This window comes from Aythya fuligula, chromosome 1, assembly GCF_009819795.1.
Source record: "Aythya fuligula isolate bAytFul2 chromosome 1, bAytFul2.pri, whole genome shotgun sequence".
Taxonomy (NCBI): Eukaryota; Metazoa; Chordata; class Aves; order Anseriformes; family Anatidae; genus Aythya; species Aythya fuligula.
The window spans coordinates 168,325,197-168,352,097 of NC_045559.1; the positions used below are offsets into that span (position 1 = coordinate 168,325,197).

The window sequence follows — 26,901 nt, forward strand, 5'->3', positions numbered from 1 at the left end:
TGGCAAAAGCCATCTCAGCAGTATTATTAAGCCACTAAGGGAATTTTCAAATGACATTTTCTTTGTTCTTTTTCCTTCTGGCATCTATGCTGAATTGTTCCCAGATCAGAGAGGTGTGAAAGGGACTCTGTGAGAGTGTGTGGGTGGCCCTGTGCCAGACCACTGCCTTTCATTTCTGTAAAACCCTTCACCTGCAGATGACAGAGAGTAGAGTGACTGAGTGATAGCTGTTAGAAAGAAGGTGAAAGACAGGAAAAAAAATTAAAAAAAAAATCAGAGCATTGGCAGATTCACAAATATGTGACTATTCTTCCAGACTTATCCAAGGTGAGATAGTGGCCATTGAATTGGGTATTGTTTCACATAATTTCTGTCATTTAGACACCTTGTTTGAAAACAGGAAAACTTTTGGGCATCTCAGGTCATCTGTTAGAATCCATCCTCTCTATTTAGCTCTGCTGGTGCCCAAACAGCTGCAACTTTCTGTTTTCAAGCATTTGTAAGCAACTGGAGAGTAGATGATGCTCTTGATTAAAGCAAACAGGACAACAATTAAAGCTTCTGATACCCTACCTCCTCCTGTATTCAGTCAGCTCTAAAAGGATTTGATATTATGCTTTTGGGTACCTTTGTTTAGATGTGGGCATCTGTATACTGCAATACTTGATCTAAGTTAATTAATACATTTTGTACTTCGTAAATTCAGTTGTTTGGGAAAAAGAGAGAGAAAAAAAAAAGGAATAGCAAAAGTTTAGAACAATGTTTAGATATGTTTATTTTCAACAGAGCATATTAGTCAGATTCTAAGGCAGCTTTTCCTGCTTTGTCCCAGAAATAGCAAAGAATGGAAGGTGGCATATCAGTCAGTTCTTTGCCATTTCTTTTAAAAAGTGTTCTTTGTGCAGTGTTTTCAGAGATATCTATGAGGTAAACCATCTTCAACCCCTTGTGTTGTTTTGTTTTGTGCTTTTTTTTTTTTTTTTTTTCCCCTAGATGGTGTTTAAAGTGAAATTTATCATAAGTGAAATTTTTCCTGACTTGCATTAATAATTGTCAGAAGCTTATTATCAATGTAGTTTGGTAATAATATTTTCTATTTCTAATCTAGATGTTTTGGGGACTTTGGTCAAGATCCTGATACAGAACTGTTATATAAGGTTATATAAACTATTCCTTTGTATAGAATTTTAGTTGTATGACAAAATTGTTAGAATTAGGTACATAGATGATTCAATTAAAGAAAATGGATCAAGCAAACAAAGAAACAAACAAATAGATGTAAAAGCTTAGGCAAGCATATATGTCTTACATAAAAGTAACATTTTATTTAAAGGCAATTCTGAAAGGAATATATTTTAATTCTATAGTATGAACCAAGAAAGTGTATTTTTCAGATGGGAGTGCTCACATGAATAGTTCACTCTTTGATCTGAGCTTGCAATTTTCACTTATCCTTGCAAGTGGATAGTTTCTTCTTTGACATAATTGTGATCCTATAGATATATGTGTGTGCAGCCATGTGTTCATCAACACATGGAATTTATAAGTGCACCAAATGATTTGCTGAACAAGCACTTTTGAATTCAGGACACTTTTAAGCATGGAGAATAGATACAATAGATATTAGGGAAAGGAAAAAAAATACTTATTTTTACTGGATAGAAAATAAAATGATATATATATATTTTTTTTTTCCTCAAAAATAAAGCATAAATGCTGAGAATAGCAAGTGTTCTTATTGTAATTCCAGAAACCTCTCATGGCATTTTTCATTTATTTATTTATTTAGCAAAACACATATGAAAATTTCAACTCCCCAGTCTAATTAATTCTGCTCACTAAGATTCTGACTGGCAAGTCTTCTCTAAACAGCATTTGTGGTTTTGCTGTTCATATTTCTTAATTATTTTGGTCAAAAAACTCTCTCTGTGCTCATTTGTTGCAATTAATTTCACTCAATTATGATTGGACACCAAGCAAAATTCTTTTAAGAAAAATTTTCTATTAGTTTTTGCTTCTTTTACCCTCTAGACTCTTTCATTGGTTTTGCCAATATGTCTGCTTTTTTGGCACACCTGTTTTTGCAGCCTAGATTGTGTTAATTCTTCTCTCAGAATCAATCGTGAGCAGCTTGCAACCAAATGCCTGATTAAAAAGTTAGCAGACCTTGAGTGCAATTACTTCAGCTCTATGGCATTCACGCATTAAACCCAGTGTTAATTGTTTCCCATTTTTGTAACGATCCTTATAATAGGATAAAAACAGAAGAGATCATTTCTTGAAGTTAAAACAGCAGAAAATAAAGACATTTGCTCTGATTAATCATTTCAATATGAAATTAAACACATTCACATGTAAACATAGAGGGTCTTTGTGCTAGATGCCAATTAAATTGGCATTGGTACCATTTGAAACATTTATTCTGTAGACTGGCACAACACATGTTTTTCGTGTTTGAGATTAGACAGCAAACAGGATTGAATAAAGAAGATTTTTGTGTTGCTGATTCAAAGGAGGCCCACACCATTATTAATATTAAAAAAAATGTTAAAGAATAGTAATATGTACATTACAAATTACAAATTATATATTATAAACAATATTATTTCTGCAAGCAATATTTCTATTATTATATAAATATTATCATAGATAATGCCTATTAATATAAGTATCAAATAATGTATATATCATGGAGTGTGTATAAATATCTAGAGGGGAAGGAATTTATGTAATTACTCTTTATTATTGTTTTAAAAATCGAAGTACAAAGAGGAATACCTTAAAGTAAAATTTGTCATCATATAAGTGGAATTAGGAGATTAAATTAACATAGGCTGTGAAAAAAAAAAAATCAGAGAAAGATCTGTTATGGTTTTTATTTACGTTGTTTATGTTTGGTTTTGTTTATTTTTTGAGAAGGAAAATGTCCCCAGATGCAACCAGAAAGCATAATGATTTAGATCCATCAAGCAGTACACATAGCAGTACACATAGTAATCATATGGAGCTGTTACACACAGTAGTCATATGGAGCTGTTTACTGCTACCTTTATTTCCCCATGGCTCTCTTGTTGTCTTTATTTCACCCAGTCTTCAATCAGATTGTAAATTTTGTGGGCGAACAGCATACTTTTCTGTGTTGCTTGAGTATTATTTTTCGCAGTGCCACTCTTCTATTTTCTCCCCTACCCTTCCCCTGCTCTGTGTAAAGCCTTTTACAATTAAGTAGATAGAAATTATAAACATATTTCTTCTACCTCAAATGATACAGTAATAAAATATTTATTCTTTGGATAGCATTTGCTACCAGACCTCTTAAATTAATTTGTAAATATCATGTCAGCTTTTTTAGGAATCGTGCCCAGATGAAAAAAGACAATATTTCCCACTTATTATTAAGCAAAAATATTGAGTGCTTAACATCACTGATATCTGAGGGCAGTTGGCCCCTCGTACTCAGTACCTGGAAATTGATTTTGGCTATATGATTCTGAGTCTAATAAGTTTTTCTGTTGATTACAGAGACTCACACAGTAACTCATGAAATCTGTCACAAAGCCCATCTTCTAACTCATCCACATGATTGCCCTCCATCCCCTAGTTTGGAATGCTGCTTATATCCTCTCACACATTAGCTTATCTGTCATTTTCTGTTTAGTTTAGAACTCAGTATCATAAATTCTTTAAAATGTTACTTGTATGACCTGGCCCCTGATTTTAATTGTTAAGATTCCAGATGGTCCCCTTTACAAGGGCTGACAAAGTGGACCTGGTTGATGTTTAGCCATTTCGAAGAAAAGTGCCAGCTGTTAGTGATTTTTCTTGTTACTGAATATCATTCAAGACGATACAGTAGGCAATATCCTAAGGATATTTGGAATTATTGCTCTGGTGAATATCTGAAGCCAATGTTATGGAATTAGCAGTTTCTTATGAAAAAAAGAAAAAAAAAAAAAAGATGACTCAAGAAATTAGAGCACATCTGTCTTTCTTTTCCTTCCATCTGTCAACCAGGGCATGTACATATCATTTTTTTTTTTCATATTGTGGGAAGCATTTGGCTTCCTCATTATTAATTTAACTATGTACAGTTTGATGTTGAGTTATTTTTGTCAACTTTACTTCTGTTATTAAGACTGCTATTCAAAATATATTGTCCAGACTTTCTAGTTTCAATTCTAGAGATTTTTAACTGTTTACATTCCTAAGAAATAACAATAACTAACTTTGCCTATCTCAGAGTTAAACGAATAACCTACTGGTATTTTGCAAAGTGCACGTTTCTTTAATCTGTTGTATGTAACATATTTTAGGCTCATGATTACATTAGATACAGAATTAATTTTTAATCATTTAGATTTATTCCTTTCAATAAAACCAGTTGCAGTAAGTAGCAGTATCTATGACTACTTCTATGGAAAAGGAAAATTTATGGTAAGAACTTACACAAATGTAGTTTTAGCTACATTTTTCCCTAGTTCCAATTAGGAAGTCTTCAAACAAACAAACAAACAAAAAAACACTAATTGCCCTACCTGCAATTTTTTTTTTTTTTTTTTTTTTTTATGGCCATTGTGTAATTCAAAATTTGAGGGCATGTTTTTTACATAGTTCAGTAATTAGCCATAACTAATTTAATCTAATAATTCTAATAACTAAGTGGATCACCACTTAGAAAATAGAGTGGTAGGCTATTAAAAGAAAACATGTTTAACTGTTGCTAAGAGTTTCAACACAGAATTCTGCACACAGACATGGTAAATGTTTAACGTCTAATTTGAGTGATTATTATATAGTTAAAGCTTGTTTAAGAAGCCATAATCAGATTTAAATTTTTATATCCAAAGAACAACTTAGTAGCACACACTGGAAAAAAAAAATCCAATACAGCAAGGCAAAAAAGCTGAGTATGTTTGTTTGAGTGCCTTCAATACAAAAGATGATATGTGTGAGTAACAGAATTCCAGTCAAAAAAAAAAGGTAAAATCAGAAACATTCAAACGTTTACTGATAGCTGACAATAAAAGCTTGAAATTTTATTGGCTTTAGTGCAAGTGAAAATGTTGATATACTAACCCTAATCCCATTTAAGTCAGAGGAACATATTCCAGTGGCTTTACTAGGTTAGGCTTGTGTTTATTACTTTAAAAAAACTTAAAGTTGAAATTATGTCAGCAAATATGTCTCCATTGCAGAGAATTTTCTCAGTCTTGATTTTGTTTGGCTGCTCTTTTCACTGCATGTTCATTTTTCTAGTAGCAGTGAAGTAATATAGCATCCTATTCCTCTGCCATTCTCCTACTAAATAAAAAGGTTCCAGTTTCAGATTTTCTCTCAAGTAGTGTGGCCATCCAACATTTTTTGACCAGTTATCATCCTAACAGCAGTTCCTGTGAAATCTCTCAGACTTTCATATCTGTGATCTGTCAACAATAAAGGGTAAATCATGGGGTTTGGGTATTTATGTATCTTGTCAACCTGACTGAGATAAGGTAGCTTCCACAGTACTGAGCTCTGTGATGTATTCTGCGCTCTGATAACTAAAATCCCAAGGTACTACCATGCATTTTCTTCCATCTACTGTAGTAGTACATATCAGAAAGGATACTGATCTACTACGCGAGAAACTGATATGCAAACAATAACACAACTCAGTTCAATTTGCCATAGTGAGATATATTTTATTTAATATTGTTCTAATGATGAATTATCACTCAGAAATGTGTTCTCTCTACAGATCTATCTGGGTAATAGAACATATCATAACAGCAATATTCTTAAACCATTGGCTTAGATTTAGATACAAACTCTTTTGGACTTTTAAAAATTATTACTACTATTATTTCTTTCTCTGGAAAACAAAGACACGTATACTTGTGCTTCTGTAGTACTCATGTGAAGTGCAATTTTATTCCTATTTGCCTCCATGTTTTTCATGCTTTTATTTAAAAATAATATTGCTGTATATAATTAAATGTAAACAGGTTTGTGCCAGTCATTTTGCCTGATGAAAAGCTAGCATTTTCAAAATACATGTAAATTACCTTGAAATGTTAGTAAAATGTTGGGCTCAAAAGTCAGCAGGTCCTTTGGCTATCTGTATTAATAGACATGGTCATGTGCTCTAGGTGGAGAGTATACAAATAAATCCATCAGTTTAAACTTGATGGGATTAAAGGTGATGACATCCAACAAATTCTGCGAAATGAGAAACTTGCTGGTATGTAAATTAAGAAAAAAAAATATGCACCAATCACTACAGGTTTTATACCCAAACTAAATGTTCCAACGTCCTCTTTTCTCCAATTTTGTGGACATGTAACATGGAGAATTCACGGTTAGGCCAAGATCATAAGAAGGTCTGTACTTTTGCATAGTGACTTAGCAAATATTTCCAGTAAAAGCTAAGCAGAAGGAATTAGTTATAAACATCAGTTAATGAAATTTCAAAATTTCTGCAAAGTTATTCCAGTAGGTCACTAGAAGAAAGAAATTGACTAGTGGTGAGTTACTAAGCTCAGCTGGCACAAATTAGTTGAGATCATCAACACAGAACATGAATACAAACTATCAAAGCCATCTTTCAACCTATTCTAAGGGGATCGTGGTGTTAGCAGCATTTTCTAAAACTGTTCAGATAGTCAGAGTTCTTGTTTTCCCTATAAATTTTAATATGTCATGATCAATGCCATAGGTAATTTGTGGAAAATATTGAAAATTGGGTGAAGTGTGAATAATAATAATGATTCTTGTCAACCTCTCGTTTTTTTTTTTCTACTTGGGGACAGCAGAAAATACATTTCTTGTACTGTCTTACTGATACAATAAGATGGCAGTGAGAGTATCTGCTCTTTTGATAACACAGTAGTACTGCTGTATTTTTGTGTAGATGATTTCCACATAAAAAGACTTAATTTTTCCCTCTTTCTTCTTTCATTGTCCTTTGTTACTAAAGTTTATCTTTCTTATACTACTGAAGTGTATTTTAGAATTTTCTAGAAACTGTGTGAAAACCACCTTAATGTGGCTACTCTTTCATTTGGCACTATAATTTCATGTACCAACCAAAGATGTGCCTTTTAAACTCAATAGTCAGCATGGCACAGGAATGAAAGATCCATTATCAAACCAAAAGGCCCATTCAACCACTGAAAGACCTAATCTTCTCTGTGGATTAAGATTTTCAACCTTTGACATCACAAGATATTAGCAATCAAATGTACATATGTGTTACATGTGGTGGAGAAAGAATTTGTAGCAAGTATTTGTTGCAATATGTACATGTATTGTTCTGTGAAGAATTTCTGAAGAATTTAATTTTTCTGCAACATGTGTTTACATATGTAAAATGAAAACTCCGAAGCTCTGAGTTTTAAGTTTGGAATAAAATAAAATAAAATAAAATAAAATAAAATAAAATAAAATAAAATAAAATAAAATAAAATAAAATAAAATAAAATAAAATAAAATAAAAATCTGTTCTTAAGAAAGTTCTTATAGTTATCCTGTCATATGTAAAAAAAAGAAAACATAGGTTTTCATGGTGCAAATACATTATAGTCTGTCTCCTTTTCTAGTAGAGATGTAGATATATTTTATCTGTGGAGTTTTAATTAACTTATAGTGTGTGCAATCAATTGGGATTATTAGTTTCAAAATTAAAATATTGTACAAATTGAATCTTTCCCAGCATGCAACAATGTAACTGTATTATCCTTGACAATCACTTCCACTTTCAGCTTTTCAGATGTGGTCCACTTATCTAATTTGACAGCTATAGTGTCCGTTGTGTTAATAGATGTACAGCTGCTTTCTAGAATCATAGCATGTAAAAGGTCTTATCCTCAAAGGGCAATGCTGCTTCTATTTCTGCTTTCTGTGCTTGCAGGAGAAGACATGACTGATGACTCAGAATTAATTGTAACCCAGTGAGCTGTCAGTGACAGATACCTGTTACACACACTAGTGCTAGTTCATAAGGCAATCTTATAACGTACTATTCCCCCTACAACATCCCTAAATTGAGAGGAATGGAGGATTGAGAGGGAACATCCTTCCTTTTGCTCCTCCAGCCTTCATGCTAATACAGGAATCTATGAGAATTCAAGTTCTTTCCACACATCCAGGAGAAAAATGAACTATTTAATTGCATTTTTTCAAGCTCATAGAAAGAGAAGATCAACATGAGGTTGTCTGATTGTTGCACCTATTGCACCAATTGTTTTAGAGTTTGGTTGTTTAAAGACCTTCAAACATGCATTCTTTCTCTCTGTCTCATTTAAAACGGTGTTAATATGACTACCTTTAAAGTCCTATGGCACAAAACCTCCTATTGGACAGTTGGCTATTTGCTGTTAAATTGGTGGATTTTGTAGCATGTTTTTCTTCTTTGTTTATACACAGTTAAAAACAAAGTGGTTGAATTTGGAGGAAGCTAATTATAACATAGAATCATCTCAGGAAAAACAATTGCTACCTATACATAAGAGCCATGGACTACTTCATTTCCACAGTTACATGCTATACTAAAGATTATTAATTGGACAGAATACTAAGCAAGTTTTTATCACATCATTCTTTTTCTTAAAGATCAATTGGAAGTTTCCTGCTTCCTGATACTGCATAAATCTGTTGTTGTGACTGAAAGTGATAAAAGTATAAATACATATCACTATTGTAACAGTCATTATCAGCTTTTATCAAAAAGATGCAATATCAAAAATGATTGTTGATGTGATACCACATGAATCAATTTAGTCAATACAATAAATAAGCCATTATTGATGGAGTACTTCTGTAACCCGTTAAATAGATATAAATACAATTTATAGCAGTCAATATTTTTACTACTTTGTCATTCAGGTAAGACAATAATAGTTTTTCTTTTATAAGAAGCCTTGACAATATATATTCCTCAGATGGGATATATGCTTTTTTTTTTTTTTTTTTTTTTTTTTTTTTCCCCCTCAAATTTGGAACTGTAATTTATAGTTAAAAGAAAGTCCTCAGATTTTTATTTTTATTATTTTTATTTTATTTTTATTTTTACCCTGTTAACATTACTGAAGCCAGATGAGTTTTACAAAATGTAAATCAGGACAAATTCATTATTATAACTAAACTTGTAGAATTTCAGCAACAACTGTTTTTACATTTTAATAGTTCATATACATTATTGATCAATACATGCTTTTATTAACATAAAACTTCTGAGAGCATAGAGAAGTTATGCTGGCTATTGTTATAATTGCTACAGTGCTTCTACAATACTTCTTCAATTGAGTACACTTGTAATGTGCTTTATCTGTTTTTCTAGGAGGAACTCATCAGCAAAATCAAACTAAACAAATAAATTGAAGATCACTGAAGTCTTTAAATTACTAAAGATCACATGAAATATAATTCTATTACAACCAAATTGTTTATCTGTGATTTTCTTTGCATGCTGTAACACAAACAAGTTCTTATAAAATGTGCCAGAGAAAGAAATAAGTCAATTCATAGTCAGTGCAGTATCTTTTGTCTATGAGATCCATTTCTTCATTAATGGCAGCTAAAATTTCAAGTTTTGAATATCTAAAGTCATGTCCCTAAATCAGTATGAACATAGTGCAAGATCTACCTGTACTTACTGGCAGTTTAACATTGGGTATTTAAATTTGAAAACTCTGGATTTCATGTTGCTCTACAGTCATGGAGTATAACAACAGAGTTGAGAAAGGGATAAGTCTGTCTAAAGTCTTCTAGTAGTTAAATGTCCTATATTTGTACTCAGTCATCTGTAGTCAATGACTGAGTACAAACACCTCAAAAAGGCATTTTACTGTTATTTTTAAATTCTTTTTTTTTTTAGGATGCCGTGAATGTCACTAAAGCTACCTCTCTCTTTCTCCCTTAACTAACTACACATGTTTAGAATATTACCCAAGTCACAAAGCTAATTTTTAATAGGTATCTACAAAGTTACTGCAAAGTTACTTTTCTAATTAATCCTTTCTCAGGATTATTTTCCTGGGAGTTTCTGGTAAGAAATAATTTTAAAATACACCAAACTGTAATTTACTGTAGCCATTTGGGTGAAATATATTTCTGAACATTTTTAATGATTTAGCTTAGTTGTCTACCAGTAGCACACTTAGCTATTTTCTTTTAAGTTTTATTGCATACAGCAGTTTCTTTTCCACCCCCACCTCCCTCCCCCTGCCCCCGCCCCTCTTGCCTTTCTGTGCATCTGAGATATTAATTTGCATAATTGTGGGCTTAGAAGTGATTTCCTGAGTCTCAGACAATTAATTCAGGGAAAGGGACTAAGACAGAAAATGCTGACGATTTATTAGTATTTTAGCAGACTCCCAAATTGAACAAGGTAATACTCTGATTTAGCCTAGATTAAATCGTACTACTCAGCTTTCATGTTAGTTCAAATTTACCTTGCAGACAAGATGATTTTAGATAGATAACTGTCTATTAGGAAAAGGAGCATTTGCCTTCTAATTAGGAAGGTAAAACTTAAAATAAAATAGATGGTGGCCTTGGGTGTCCAGTAAAACAAACAAACAAAACCACTACAAAATCCAGAAACAAACAAAAAACAACAAAAACACCAAACCAAACCAAAAATCAGGAAGAATTTATAGCACAAAGACTGTAGTTTCATGAAATAAAATGAAGTAATGTCACAACTTAAAAAAGGGACAGTGATAGTACCACAAAACATGACTGAAACCACAGGATTTGATTGCAGACCTTTCTTCATTTGCTGTCACTGTAAAAATAAAACAACTGCCCAAACAATGGGGCTCTTTGTTCCCCATGATTAAATGTGTGCCATCAAGCACTCGTTTTCTCCCCAGTCTGAGGGCAGACTGCAATTGAGACAGTCTGACTCCTCTTTTTCACACTGAAGAAAGGGTTCACAGTTATCTGCAGCCTAAGTAGTTTAACAAAGGTAGAACAGGTGATTATATGCTTCTTTTTAATATATTACAGCATAATTTATTGATTTCTGTGATATTGAGTAGGAGAAATCAAATGACTATCTGACACAAAAACAATGTGCCTTCTGGAATCAATGTCAACATTGTCACCATAGGAAGAAAAAACAAGTGAATACCACTCAAGCTACTTATATATGCAACACAGTATGAAAACGTAGCATGAAGATGCAGAATAAATTGTCATTCCATTTTTTGTCCTTTTCTTAGCCTGAGATATTGATGGAAACCTCTGTCATCTTGGTTCTCTGGAAGAGGTATCAAGATGGGAATGAAGAATGGGCTATCCCATGATCCAAGTTGGTTCCCTCAATAATGACTGCTGTAGAGACTTCACTAGCAAGCTTAGTTTAGATGTAGTCAAGAAAAAAAGAATGCTGTCTCTCCTAGCAAATTGCAGGTATATGCTGCACAATTTGCACATAATGCAAAATTAAGCCAAAACTATTTGGGTGAAGCAAGGGTGGCTTTTTAGTAAGAAAGTAGAATGTTTTACCTTACAGTCATATTCTTTCATAAAGTTGAGTGAAACATGAAGGAAGAAGGTATGTTCAAGTGATCACAAGGCTGAACTATACGAAACCTTATTTGAGGGCCTTTCACAGAATCACAGAATCACTTTGTGGCCTTCCTTCATGATACACTATACACTTTCAGAGAAGGCCACGGATCAGAAATATTTGAGATTCATCTTTCCTGTTTGGAAATTAGAAGTAGACTATAGATTTTAGGAGGCTTTTATTAAGTCAATCAGAACTGAAAATAATAAATATCAAACCAACAAAGAAAACACTGCTTGTTTATAAAACAAACAGGCAACCATATGTTAATTCAGAATCCTTGCCAATTCTTTCTGGAGCAAATACAAACATAGATATGTGTGTGCAAGTTTGTTGTTGTATCTTAGTAAAAAAAAAAAAAAAAAAAAAAAAAAAGAAGTCTGCTTATCCCAGATCACTTTCTTTGTACATTAAAATGTGCAACTGCATCTTCTTTCAATATAGGCACTTAAGGGAAGAGAAATTTTAGAAAAGAAGATTTAAACTATAGTTTTTTATTTTTCTTTTCTTTTTAAAACACTGTATTTTAAAATGTGGTGATATAAAGCACATCTTTTTCCTCCACTCTGAACTTGTTATTAGCTTGGTTTGGGTAACTTTATTTCTACAGGCTTGATATCATATATATATATATATATATATATATATTTTTTTTTTTTTTTCCCATGTTTTAGTACATAAACCAGGACTCTTTGTTTTGATCCTGAGAGGAACAAACTCACATTTTCCACAGAGGACTTCCAAATAAGTATAGTTATTTCTTGCATCCTCACAGCATTTTCTTAAAGTTGTGCACAAACAATTTCACTTCCTTCATTATCATTTTCTAGGATTTTAACAGTTTTCTTTTGATTTTCTTTTCAAATGTTTCTTCTCTGACTTCTTTATCCAAGAATGGAATTTAAGTTTCAGTAAAGTATGTATTGTATAGATTCTTCTGTTTCTTTTCCATAAAGGAAAAGAACTTGCTTTTTCAAGTTTCTCTTATGAGCCTCCATAGTATAAATATTTTTACCTTAAGGAAAATATTCCCAGATTGTTTTTTTTTTTTTTTTTTTCCTCATTGATTTTCTTTTATAATGTTCTTTGTTTTCTTAACACAAAGTATGGCATAATAGTTTGGAAAGGAAAGCGAATGAGTTTTTGGTAGATGCAAATGTTCTCCTCATCTGAAATAAAGATCTCACATACAATTGAAGATGTGTCATGCTTGAAAAAATATTCTGATATGCAAACATATGGCCCATTCTGTACAGCTTAATTTGACTTGGTGTGAATTTGTGAATCAGATGTTTTGATGATTTCTGCTTGTCTGGAAAGCCAGATATCAAGAGTCTTAACTTACAACTATATAGAGTGAAGAAATGGGCATTTTAAGTACCTGCTTTGTAAACTCAGAAGCCAGTTTAGCTGGTTTAAATTCAGCAGGTTCTATTTGCAACAATATAATGTATAAATGTTTTTTTAAATTGCACCTTGTTTTATAATAATGGATAGTATCTTGTGCCAAATCTGTCACTGTGAGACATTCAACAATGGAAACAATAGTGTAATTATTTCTAGGATCCCTGATTAGCAAAAACAATACAATAGTTGTACAAAGCTAGAAAATCTGATTTTCAGAATAAAGTAATCTTACCATGGAAAAGCTGCTCTTAATGCTGATTTCTATAACTTTCTGTTTGATTCATGTACATAATTGGAAGAAAAATGTATATCAGAAGCTATTTTCAATGTACTTTAGAATAAAATTTATTTTAGAATAAATGGGAAATACTGAAAAATTTTTAAAACTTGTGCTTATATTTCTTATGTTAAGTTCTGTTTACAACACAGCTTGTAACTCATCTCCTATAGGACATTTCAAGCAGTCAATATCACATGGCATGGTGTTTACTTCAGATTTTCAGCATTCAGGTCAACTAAAAAACTATTTTTCTGCCAGTGTTTGACAGTTTCTGGGAAAATAAGACAGTGGGAAAAACTTAGTCTCACAAGGAATACCAAAATATTGGCTCACCTATTCTAGATATCCATTCTGAAGTACAGTACCTACTAATTCTTTTGCTTTAGTAAGGATCTGCATCCTGGGCTGCATCAACAGAGAGGCCAGCAGATCAAGGGAGATGATTGTGCCCCTCTGCTCTGCTCTTGTGAGGCCCCACTTGGAGTACAGTGTCCAGGTCTGGGGCCCCAGCAGGATGTAGATCTGTTAGAGCAGGTCCAGAGTAGGGCCACAAAGATGATCAAGGTGCTGGAGCACCACTACCATGAAGAAAGGCTGAGAGAGATGAGGATGTTCAGTCTGAAGAAAAGAAGGTTCCACAGAGACCTCATTGCAATCTTTCAGTTCTTAAAGGGACCTTATAAAAAAGATGAGGAGCAACTTTTTACATGGGCAGACAATTATAGAACAAGGGAGAATGGTTTTAAACTAAAAGAGGGTATATTTAGATAAGATTTTACGAGGAAATTCTTTACTGCAAGGGTAGTGAGGCACTGGAATGGGTTGCTCAAAGAAGCTGTGGATGCCCCATCCCTGGAGGTGTTCAAGGCCAGGTTGGATGGGGTTTTGAGCAACTTGGTCTGGTGGGAGGTGTCCCTGCCCATGGCAGGGGGGGTTGGAATTAGATGATCTGTAAGGTGTCTTCCAACCCAAGCTGTTCTATATGAGTCTATATGATATATGATTTTAGGACTGTGTCTTTAATGCATGATAGTACTTTCCAAACTATTTATTTATTTATTTGTGGAGTAAAATTACAACTGTGGTATCAGAATGCATTTTATAAAGCTAGGATTGTCAGAAATAAAGTACTTTGATACAACATATATTTTCAAACTAGTATGCAGCACTGGAAAACTATGAAAATGCTCCAGATATTTCTAGTTTTTTATTTTATTTTTTTATTTTCAATTAGAATTCTTCACATCAAGACAACAGAAGTGAGAAAAATATGACAGAAGAATATAAGAAAAAAAAAAAGCTGCAACTAAGAAGTATTTTTAAAAGGTTTTCGGTGTCTTAAAAATAAAATATTTTAATGAAGTAAAACATGGTATACTATGCCAAGCACGGGTTCTACTTTTCTGTGACTGTGCCAACAAGAACAGGAATACCCCCATCATCTCCCTTCCATTCCTCCCTGTCCTCCAAGAGATTTTCTTGATATTTTTATTTGCATTTTCAAGTACCACAGCTATTACATATATCCAGTAATTTTGCAAATCACAATTTTTAGAAAGTACTAGACATATTTTAAGGTTATTTAAGAAAGGAGCAGCTAGACCAGTTTCATGTGTGGTTGATTTTATATACTTTTGGTCGGTACTGTGATTAAAAGAAAGTATCGACTGGCTGACTACCTGGTCTGAAAACAGGAAAACAAACAAACAAACAAAAACAAAACAAAACTGTTCCTATCATGCTTGAACTGTCCTTTATCAACACCACAGTTTTCTATCCTTTGTCACCATCTAAGATACAGAATTAATTTTTATCTGTATCTCTTGTGGGTGTGAAGTTATGCTTCACCTAGATAAGCTTTATGGAATCTGCCGTAGTAGGTGACTAATAGAACAATGTTTCAGTGTATCTACTACCAGTTGTTTTTCTGATTTGTAAACTCAGCTCAGGTTCAAAACCATATTGAGTCAAAATGTCCTAAATTATATATTGAAATTGCTTTGATACAAAGTATTTTTGCAACTGATATAAATTATATTTGGAACTGAATACTCCTTTTAGTTTGAGTTTCACATAACAAAGATGTGGTATTTCCTGTTTAAAAATAAAGAGTGGATAAACATTCAGGACCTAAAGAAAACCCATATATTATATTTTTCCCCTAAAAATGATGGTATATGATTAACCATGTCACAGATTTTAGATTTGAATTTTGGACATGTGATGTGGACCTCAATAATAACCCCACCTCATGCTGTATGTACTCCTGCATATGTAGCATAATTAAAATCATAATTACTTCTTATCATTCCTTAGAATAACTTGATTATATTGCAAAGTGTAACAACGGTACAAAGTTTATAAAAGAGGTTTTAGGGGAAGAAGATCAGGAAGGAACAAAGGAGAAACAGACAGAAAGGGATATAAAATAGGGCTAGTCAGCATGCTTTGGCTGAGCTCTGTGCCTGATTACTACAGTCTGGCCTGTGTTGTCATTTAATCATCTCCTCACTCTCTCTCTCTGCCTGATATCACCTCTGTCCCCTATGTGTCAGCACTTCAAGGACTCAGTGCCAGCTCCTGGTGAGACCTCTGTGTCTCAGTGAAATTTGGTGCCAACTCCTGGTGTCAGGCTGGTGCCTGGGTGCCCTGCCCTGTGGTGGCAGCTGCTGCAGCCAGTGGGGTCTCAGCATCGGCTCCTGGAGCAAGTGAGGGTCTTCAGCCTCCAGACAGCAGGGTGGGAGTGGTGTGTGTCCCCAGTCCTCCTTCTGGGGGACAGGGATGAGTGAGGCGAGAGAGGAGCTCTGTGCTGGCAGCTGAAGCAGGGCCACGGGTCACAGCCCATGTGCCCAGTGCTGGCTACTGAGGGCAGCGTCTGTGTCTGCCCCAAACTGGGAGTGCATGGTGTGTGTGTGTGCACTGGCAAACCCCACACTGGAGCAGCCGGTGAGTAGGTGACCCATGGGGCAGGTGAAAAAGGGACATTGCTGGGTGGGCAGAGGGGCTGTGCTGGTGCTTGGAGCACCTGTGAGTGTGAGTGTGTATACATGTACATGTATGCTGGTGTGGCCAGAGGGGTGTGTGTGTGTCTGCACGAGGGAGCTGCTGTCTGTGCCGGCCTGAGGGGAGGGGACTGGACTTCAAGAACAATGCTAAGCTGGGGCTGCTGGAGCAGGCTTACATCCCTTAGCATAATTATATGCTTCCAGTAAATTGAGTGACAGTCTTCCCCTGCAAGTGACATGATATGCCTAAGCTTAAGCATTGGCTTTGAATCTCTATGGAAGGTTTTTCCCCTCATTGTTGTGGTGGCAGGGTTTAGTCTTAAACTTTCCTCATTGACTACATACTGTCCTTTCATCACCTCTGGAACTGGATCACTGCTTACATGACCTTCAGATCTTTTGTAATTCTTTATGGTTTGTAGGGTCCTTAGTGAGAGTCTCAGAAAACCATACAGCCAAGACTATATATTTTTTTCTTATAATTCAGAGTATGGACTTAAAAGAACTATCAGCTAAGGGTTTGCCAGAATTAGTGTTTGACCTCTGCCATTTTATGACTGTCAATTTAGAGTTGGAGCAGATTTTGGCTAGTATAAGGAGCTTTTTGTTAAACTAGATCAATGTTTTTTGCTACATAACAATGAAACTGGCCATTTGTACAATCATGCTTTTTTTTTTTCCTTCCCTCTTCTGTTTTTTTTTTTTTTTTTTTTTTTTAATCCTATATTTGGGTAGTAATTAACTGCAGCATGTTAATTGTTTTGCAAAATCTTAAATTAAAATGGTCATCTTCCCCCTTACTTTAAGGATTTATTTTCATCATCATTCATATTTTCCCATACAATCTTTTAGTTTATTTTTAAAAAAGAATGTAATCTCCTTTTCTTCTGCTGCTTACTGTTTTTACTAGTGACATAATTTCTAACTTCAGAAAAACAGATCTCTAAATTTGTGTTACTGAAAATAACTGTGGGAAGAGAAGATTTTAAGCTGTGTGGTTAAGTATATTTCTATTTTGATCATATTCAAAGCAAAGAGTCTGCTAATGATTCAAAGAATTCTTCAGCACGACAATTCCAGAGTGGAAATATAAGATAAAATAACAAAGTGTGAAGTAAAAAATCACTTAGTGATAGAATATCACTAGGTCCTCTGTTGAAACTAATACAGCTCAATGTCTCAGAGGATCTGTTCACTTTTTTTTTTTTTTTTTTTTTTTTTCCTACAGCTGCATTCTAATCCTAGAGCTAGGAAAGGAACTTAAAAGTAAAATACTAATTATAAAATCACAGCCATGAGCAAATAGTATTACATTTATTTCTATACTGATTTACACAGTAATCCAAAATTGACTTAATCAACTATGTATGTATCAACTCCCACCCAAGGGAGATGAAAAAAAGAAGCCTGCTAGAAAACATTGATCATCATGTAAAATGGCAGCAATTACCATTAACAAATAGTTTTAATAAGCAAATACACAGTTAATACTATTAACTTGAGGTTTTTCTCAGTTAGTAAATAAATATATAAATCAGTTAAGATTAATGTAAGTTTTTTGAATCACTTCCAGATCACTCTTGGCTCCCTGATGTTGAAACTAGTTTTTGAGGGAAGATGTGCTTAACTGAATTTAACCACCCTCTTGAGATGATCTTGAACTAGTTGTTTCTGATGCTTCAGAAATGCAGCATTCTGATCTATGAAGACCTGTAATACTCTTTTCATGAATCCCACAGTTGCTCTTGCTAAACAATTCACAGCAGTGCTATCGGCTCTAGAGCTCTTGGGGAATTACTGTATCATTCAGTGGCTAAAACTCACAGTCAGGTTATTTCTCCAGATAAAAGAGGTTCAGAATCAATAATGGCTAACTAAACCAAACGTACAATGTGGATTTTATTTTTTACCTTTGAAATGACTTTTTTTTTTCTCTTTTTCCTAAGAAGTTCAGGAAAAGTTGTAATTCTGGCTGTCCTTCACTGCGTTGCTTTGAGCAAAAATGTCATTTATTTATTATTTCCCTTACAGAAGTGATAATTTCATATTCCTTCATTGCATTCTACAATTCTTTGTTGACCACTGTGGTTTCACAGTTGCATTATCAATGCTAAATATCCATTTTAGTTATATAGTTGATATCAGTTAAGTGTACATCCTTCAGTTCTTGAAAAATGACAAAGAAAACAGTGATTTTTCTGTTTAACTTGGCTTTCTTGGTGGGCTTTCCTTTCCTTTCCTTTCCTTTCCTTTCCTTTCCTTTCCTTTCCTTTCCTTTCCTTTCCTTTCCTTTCCTTTCCTTTCCTTTCCTTTCCTTTCCTTTCCTTTCCTTTCCTTTCCTTTCTTCTCCTTCTCCTTCTCCTTCTCCTTCTCCTTCTCCTTCTCCTTCTCCTTCTCCTTCTCCTTCTCCTTCTCCTTCTCCTTCTCCTTCTCCTTCTCCTTCTCCTTCTCCTTCTCCTTCTCTTTTCCTTTTCCTTTTCCTTTTCCTTTTCTTTTTCTTTTCCTCTCCTCTCCTCTCCTCTCCTCTCCTCTCCTCTCCTCTCCTCTCCTCTCCTCTCCTCTCCTCTCCTCTCCTCTCCTCTCCTCTCCTCTCCTCTCCTCTCCTCTCCTCTCCTCTCCTCTCCTCTCCTCTCCTCTCCTCTCCTCTCCTCTCCTCTCCTCTCCTCTCCACTCCTTTTCAAATCTTACAGTATGAACAGTGATAATACAGGTTTTTATCTCAGAAATATGCTTATTACATTTTCTGATACTGTTTGCTTTTCATAAAGTAGTTCACAAAGGCTTCTGCTTCTCAGAAATAGCTTTAAAATGATGAGAAACATACCTAAAGGTATACTGATTACTTTATTATGAAAAGATTACTGCACAGATCGTGTGCAGACCTTTAAAATTTGTCTCCCCTGCCTGCCATCTTCCCTGGGTTGCTCCAAAAGTAAGCAAAAAGGAAAAAACAAACAAACAAACAAACAAAACAAACAAAACAAAAACAACAAAAAAAAACAAAAACAACCAGTAAACCCGATAGTAATAATTGCCTTATAAGCATTGCCAGTATTTGTATTTCAAAAGTTAAAATAAATAAATAAATAAATGTCAGGAGAACAGAAAAGAAGAGCACTAATCAGTGTGTCCTGTGCTCTTCTTTGTAGTCCCAGCGCCGTGTTACATTTCACCTCCCCGATGGCTCCCAGGAAAGCTGCAGTGACAGTGGTTTGGGAGACCACGAACCGGTGGGTGGTGGAACCCTGATCTCACACCCTCTCCCTCTGGTTCAGCCGCAGGATGAATTCTACGACCAGGCCTCACCGGACAAGAGGACTGAAGCTGATGGCAACTCTGACCCCAACTCGGGTGAGTCACCCTCATTGCTTTGGCTTCTCTCTGTTGCTTTGGTAATTCTTTTCTATCCCTTTGAGCTTTGTAATGGTAGAGATGTTTTTAAGTGCATGAGGGATATGATTTTAGCTCATAACGGTTGGTAGGAAATAGTGTAGTTTGCCTGAAGTGCCTCATATTGTAATTTATAGAAACGAAAACATGCCCAGTAAGAAAAAAAAACACATCTCCAAACAGTTGCACAGTGAGAATAGCTGAAAATACTACAAGGCAGTGAGCTTTCCTTGGTAATTGCAGTGCTGCTGTCATTTAGCGTTGGGCTTTTGTTTTAGGACACCCATTCCAAATACACATTAAAAGAGCAAGGATATGGTGGTTGAGTGATCTGTTAGACTAGTAAATCAGTGAAGCACTAAAAAATGCAATTCCAAATTTATATAACACACCTATTATTTCCTCTTCTAACAGAAAGAAACATAGAGTTTCTTTGTTGGGTTGGAATGGCATTGATGTTTTGCTTTTTGGAACTGCTGGATGTGTATTTTAACGTATGTGCCTACTTTTGGAAATTCTTCCTTTCCTTCTGTATAATAAATGTACATGATTGAAGTATTTGTGACAGTCAGTACAAAAAAAAAAAAAAAAAAAAAAAAAAAAAAAGTGCAGTCTTAACCAATGCTATGTCTAGTATTTTGGCATTGGAAGATGGAGACTTATACATACTGAAAACTGGGAGAGGGTCCTTAAGCTTTCTGTTTTCTGTTTGGAATGTGGAGACAATACCTTCTTGGAAGGTAATTGAACTTGCATTCTCCTGCATCTCAGGAGTACAAAAAAAAGAGTTAGTTTCTTTCTGACATTTCTCCCTTTTGTATAGATGAGTAAATTTTCACTGGACCTGTACAACCAGGAAAGAAGGTGGCCCTGGGATCTGCTGCACAATATTCAGGTCCACGTTCTCATTTAGGCAGAGCTGGATCTGAATTATGACATTTAAATCATGGTTGATGAGAATGTAAACTGTGGAATATTGGCTTTAGTAGCATTTTTCTTATACCTTTCATGGAAGGTCAGAGAGGTTATGTTGGGTAAAACTCTCTGAAAAAAAGGAAAAGGAAAAGAAAAAGGAAAAGAAAAAGGAAAAGAAAAAGAAAAATAAAAATAAAAAGAAAAAGAAAAAGAAAAAGAAAAAGAAAAAGAAAAAGAAAAAGAAAAAGAAAAAGAAAAAGAAAAAAAAAGAAAAGAAAAAGAAAAAGAAAAAGAGAATCCTTTCTCAAAGCTTTGTTCTAGTTTCCTTCCCCCTCTCTTCCCCCCCCCCTTTTTTTTTCCTGGATATTTACTTTTTCCTTCCCCCCTGCCCCCCCCCCCCCCCCCAAAAAAAAAAAATGTTCGTGGAGCTACAATCTTATACAATATGTAGAAATGCAAATAACTATACTGGACTAGCAACTATGAATGACTTTGAAACAAGAATGTACATTTGTTTAAGCAAGTTAATTCTTAAGCAGAATTATCCTGTTAATTCTCTGACCATGTATGAGATGTGTGAAACATTTAACAAGATCAGAGAGGAGTTTTAAGGCATCATTGCATGTTGGCATTGTTGCATTGCTTCACAGACTCTGAATTGCACAACTCTTCAGAATGTGACATAAAAATCTCCAGAAGAGTTCAGAAAAACATGCTCAGTAAACTTTGTATCAAGCTACTAAAAGCATGATTTTACAAATCTTTCTGTCAAGAATGTCGTGCGAATGTAGTATTTTAATTATCAGCAATATATTCATTCCTAATACAGACGGTAATAGAAAATCAGAGTGTCTGAGTGTTCTTAAATGCTACACGAAAAGTTTTTATATAGTCTGTAGTTACCCCTGTTTTAGTCTTGGGGATGTTAAATTTATGTCAAATTTACAAAAATCTAACCAACAATCAATCTGTACTGATGTTTGGTGAAGTATTGAGGTATAGGCCTTTTGCGTTTTGTCAAACTGAATTAGAGCGGTGTCGTGGTTTCACCCTGATGGACAGCCACATTCCACCCAGCTCTCTCACTTCCCTGCCTCAAAAGGAAGAGGAGGAGAACATATGATGGAAAAGGGCTCAAGGGTTCAGATAAGGCCAGGAAGATTCCCTCACCAATTACTGTTACGGGAAAAAAAGACTTAGCATAAGGAAGATTAATATAATTGACTGTTGATTATCAACAGACTACAGCAGTGAGAAACTAAAAGCAAATCAAAAACGCATTCCCCCTCATCCACCCTCTTCTCCTCCCCCAGAGCAGTACATGGGAATGGGGACTGGGGGTTGTGATCAGTCCGTAAGATTTTGTCACCTGCTACTCCTTCATGGTCACTCTCTTCCCCTGCACCACCATGGTGTCCCTCCCATGGGGTACTGTTCTTCCAGAACTGATCCTGCGTGGGCTTCCCACAGGCAGCAGATCTTCAAGAACTGCTCCAGTATGGGTCTGTACCGCAAAATCCATCTGTCAGGAGCAACCTGCTCCAGCACAACTCTCCCACAGGCGGCAGCCCCTCTCCGGGCCCCCTGCTGCTGCAGGCGCCCTCTACATGGGCTGCAGCTCTGGCCAGGGGCCTGTTCCTGTGGGGGCTCTCCATGGGCTGCAGCATCCTCCAGGCCACATCCACCTGCTCCACCGGGGGCTCCTCCATGGGCTGCAGTGTGGAGATCTGCTCCATGTCGGACTCATGAGCTGCAGGGGGACAGCCTGCTCCACCAGGGCCTCTCCACAGGCCACAGAGGAACTGCTCCAGTGCCTGGAGCACCTCCTGCCCTCATTCTACACTGATCTTGGTGTCTTCAGGGCTGGTTCTCACTCCTCACTCTCCCAGCTGCTGTTGCACAAAGCCTTTTTTTTTTTTTTTTTTTTTTTTTTTTTTCTCTCTTTCTTGTCTGCTCTCACAGAGGCCCCACCAATATTGGTCACTGGCTCAGCTCTGGCCAGCAGTGGGTCACTTTTGGAGACATCCAGAACTGGCCTTTATCTAACATGGGGTAGCTTCTGGGCTCTTCTCACAGTGGCCACCCTGTACCCCTCTGCTACCAAAAGTTTGCCATTTAAACACAGTAGAAATGGACATTGAAACAGTACATTCTGTATCTCACCAAATCTCACAGACCACCAAAGGAATGAATGATATAATCATTAATATGACAGAAATCATCCTAGGAAAACCCTAGGCAAGGAAGGAGTGAGACCGCCCATTATATGGATTTGACTTATTCAGTATAAAGTTATTGTCTCGGCATTGTGTCAGAAGTTTTTTTGGTACTGGAGGCACAAGTTTTTGGATGAGATACGGAGTTTAAAGCAGTTTATGGCTATTGACAATCCTTTGGCCATTTTCAGAAGAGGGAAATGTTAGTTGGCAATTGGGCAAAACTACTTTGTGGATATTTAAATATGTTTATGGTTGAAATTCCTGGTGCATTATCATCTTGACATTGTATTCCTTGACACTTTTAATCTGAATTTCTAGTCCTATTGCAGTGAAATGTTAAACAGTAGTTGTATTAAACATTTTGGTGGCCATTTAAGAGATTACTGTTTATGAAAAATCTTAGGGTATTCTGAGTTAAAAGACATGATAAAATGATGGAAAATATCTTAGTAGAGTGTAGAAATATCCCTATCTACATGTATTGCTGCCTGCTTTAGGTGATAAATGTTGATAAACGGTATCTTATTCTATCTGTTTCAACTGAAAAGAAAAAGAAGTAGTTATGGGAGTGTTTTCTAATATCTTCAAGAAAAAAATCAGCACAAAAAAATACAGGCTTGTCCCACAGTACTTTTATGAAAGATTATTCAGTAAAGGTTTGTCACAATTTATGGGAATATGATGTTAATCTTGATAGTAAAGTTGTTGCCTCATGGTGAGAGCAATTTTGGTTAATGGCTTTAATACTCAGTGAGTTATGTGGTTTGTTATTGTATACTGTGAAATTGTGTAAATAAAAATGCAGCCATTGTTTCTCAATATTAGTATGTTGCTATTTTAATTATATTTTGAACAGTGACCAAAATCTGAAGGGAATGAGGGAATGGGGCGGAGGGGGGGGAAAGGGGAGAGGGCCGAGGGAGGGTAGTTAAAAGTCTTAATAAATTATTACACAAAAGTATAAGAAACATTATTGTCATATTTTCTCGCTATCATTAACTTGTACAGAGGCACAAGAGCTACAATTAGAAATTTAAAGAAAAAAAAACCACATACATTGTGAGAATACATTCATCTGGCTAATCTTAAAACAGCAATCTCTTTCACTGGGAGAAACTGAAATGAAAAGAGACTGAAAACAGTAGCACTGGTAGCACTGTCAGCCACACACTGTCACTGTGGTTATGAGGAAGCAACATAGAGAGAAATATGAAGTAAAAACTGAAACTTTTTTTTTTTTTTTTTCCCTGAGTCATGAGTCATTTTCAGTTCACTAAGGTATTTTTTTATCATTTCAGCATTTGCCTGATCAACGTTAACCAATTGTCAAAGAGCTATGATAACCTCTCGGTTGCAATTATTTAATTCCACCTTTATTTCATTTGCACAATTTATCTTGTTTAAAAACAACATATCACTACAGAGTGACACCAGCACTGTGGTACATTATGCATTATTAAGTGATTCAAATTTACTTGTAATTCAAAAATTTGCAAGTAATTCAGATTTACTACAGGAAGTCTCATTATTCAAGAGTCGTGGTTGCAATGATTTAATTTTGCATATAATATTGATTTGTAAGGCAAGCACTGTGTATGTTACAATGTTTTACTGAACTGTAATAATGCTGAACTGTTTCAATGCAGTGATTAAGAACCTTAACCTTGCCTTGCCGACTGTGACTTTTCAAGTATGGGCCAAGAGAAACGGAAAGCAGCGTATTACCTGCCAACATTTTTTGTCACCATGATGACAAACAAAAGGGAAAGACTGTACATATTACACTGCTTGCAGTCTGTAATAAAGCAAAAGCACATGCCAAAAGAGGAGAATCTGTATTTTCTTGGAAACTAATATTTTTGAATAATCTGAATTAATATATATGTGTATATATATGTGTATATATATGTAAATAAATACATATATATATATGTATATATATTTACATATATATATACACATGTGTATATATATATATGTATATATTTACATAGACACATGCATATTTGAAGAGCTGTACTTGGTGTGTGAAATGCTGACCACACATCTCACATGTTCTCCATATAAACACTACCTTTTGCACTTGGAGAGTGTATATATTACACGTCCTATTGAAGGAAGATATTCCAAAGGTCAATCATTTGCTGAAAGTTCTTTACCATAGCAGACAAGAATTTAGAAAATGTGAACTTTCATTAGGACCTCAAAAAAAAAAAAAAAAAAAAAAAAAAGCAAAATAAAATCACTTAATGCTGTAAAATGTACTTAATGCTATGAATTTATGTCATCTTTCATTACAAAATACCTTTTTTTTTTTAATGGTTTTCAATGTGTATATCATGAAATGCACTGTTGACACAAACATCTTTTATCATCAGTTATGTTAAAAATGTACAGGTGTCTGATGTATTTTGATGTGAATTGATTTCTTTGGTAGTCAGTCTAAAGAAAGCTGTGTTTTTGTTTGTCAGCAGTCAGGCACAGAATGTTATTTTTCACTACTATAAGTGTGGTTTTCATCAGCATCAAACAAAACCTTGTTAGTGAAGAATTCCCTTTTCACTGTGGTTTAGTAAAGGTTGTTAAGGACTCAAATTTAGATTGGAATTGTTAATGTATCTAAGGATTTCATGCAGCAGAGCTCTGAGTTAGAACTGTATGAAGGAAAAATGTGCCTCCTAGTGTAAAGAAAGGGAAATATGCACTTTTATGAAAATGCTTGATAAATCACATTTTGATAGCTGCAAGCTGTGGATGTGATTCATTTTTCCTCAGAAAGATAAAAAGGAATAGCATATATTTAGTGGAGCGTTAGAACTGCTCTGGGGAGAAAGTCTGCAATACACTGTGGATGAATCTATGCAATAATTCCAATGGTTTAAAATCAGACAGAAATATAATATTTATGTTATCTGATGTATGTTTAGGAAGCTAAGTAAATGCTTGCCTAATTTTTACACCTCATTAATAAACAGTATCAATTTGTGTTATGTAACACAATGAGATGTAGAAAAAAAAACATAATACAGTCACTGTGTTTTGAAAGTCATCCCTTTTACTTCTGTAAATTAAGCTTTTTACTTTTCATGAAGTAAAAAGAATGACCTTCAAATTAAGTAAAATATTCTATTATGCACTGTCATATTACTTTAAAATTCCAAAGGAACTCTATATTCTTGAAGTAATGGCATAATGCTGTCTACAAACAATAATGTTTGAGGATAGTTTTTATTGTTGTTGTTTGTCTTTCAGTATATTAATATTATATGGGTAAGTCTGCATGGTAAATACCTGAGTTCTCACGTTCTCACATTTTAATAAAGCTAATACTAGAGTGCTTTAGCCAAATGGTGTCAGGGGTATTAAATCATACTATAATTCCAGTAATAAGTAGAAATAGCTCTATGGCAGTGGTTTAATTATGATTAAAGTTCAGAGTAATGGCAAGATGGTCTCGTATTACACTTGGTCATATGATAAGATCCCATGTGGAGAAGCTAAGCCATTCAAGCAAAGAGCTTTGGTTTTATAGTGTCACTATCATTACACCCAATAGGTGATAATGGTTTAACCTTGCAGGCATACCCTTTGCTTAATCCTGCCTTTCATTTTGCTGTCTCAAAAGTTGCTTGTCATACTTGGCAATATTGGAGTCCGTAGCTGAACATCCTAAATGTAGGAAGAAGTGTTTCTATTAATGTTTTCACTCTAGATAAATCACTGTCCATCACTATCCTTGTGTTTTCATAATATGAGACTCTGTGTGAACTAAAATAGGAACATTTGCCTTTGAGTCATTTCCTCCATTTCATTAAACACAAGTCCATACCTCACACAGAATCTTACACTGTCAAATTTAGCTACAGGCAAGTAGGAGTAAGAAAAACTGGAGTCAAGTTGGTGAATTAGCCTTCTGAAGAGCTATAAAATAGTCTGAAATCTAAATTCAGTATTACTCCCATGCATTTATTTCTTTAAAAAAATAAAATAACAGCTGAGTGGTATACAAGAGATTGCTATCTCTACATCTCTTTGGTACCTCCTTACACTGAGGATTTTAAAACTATCTTGGTTTAGAAAAGCCACATCTGACATCTGACCTGTTCTCCTCTCTTTTCCCCATACACCAAA

The 26,901-nt window shown here is 34.9% G+C and overlaps 1 protein-coding gene across 4 annotated transcripts in view; it reads left to right on the forward strand.

Annotated features, from left to right (window-relative positions):
* Positions 1-26,901, forward strand: part of PCDH9 (protocadherin 9) — a 739,691-nt gene that overhangs the window by 447,878 nt on the left and 264,912 nt on the right. For 2 of the 4 annotated variants that reach the window (XR_004254141.1, XM_032201952.1), the window contains exon 3: positions 19,522-19,597. Coding sequence is in view for 3 of the 4 variants with exons in the window: in XM_032201952.1 (XP_032057843.1) it covers positions 19,522-19,597 (76 nt within the window). In the remaining variant the exon portion in view is untranslated. Of the gene's footprint in view, positions 1-19,395; positions 19,598-20,459; positions 20,508-26,901 lie in introns of those variants that run through there. The other 2 variants (XM_032201967.1, XM_032201943.1) reach the window with 2 other exon arrangements.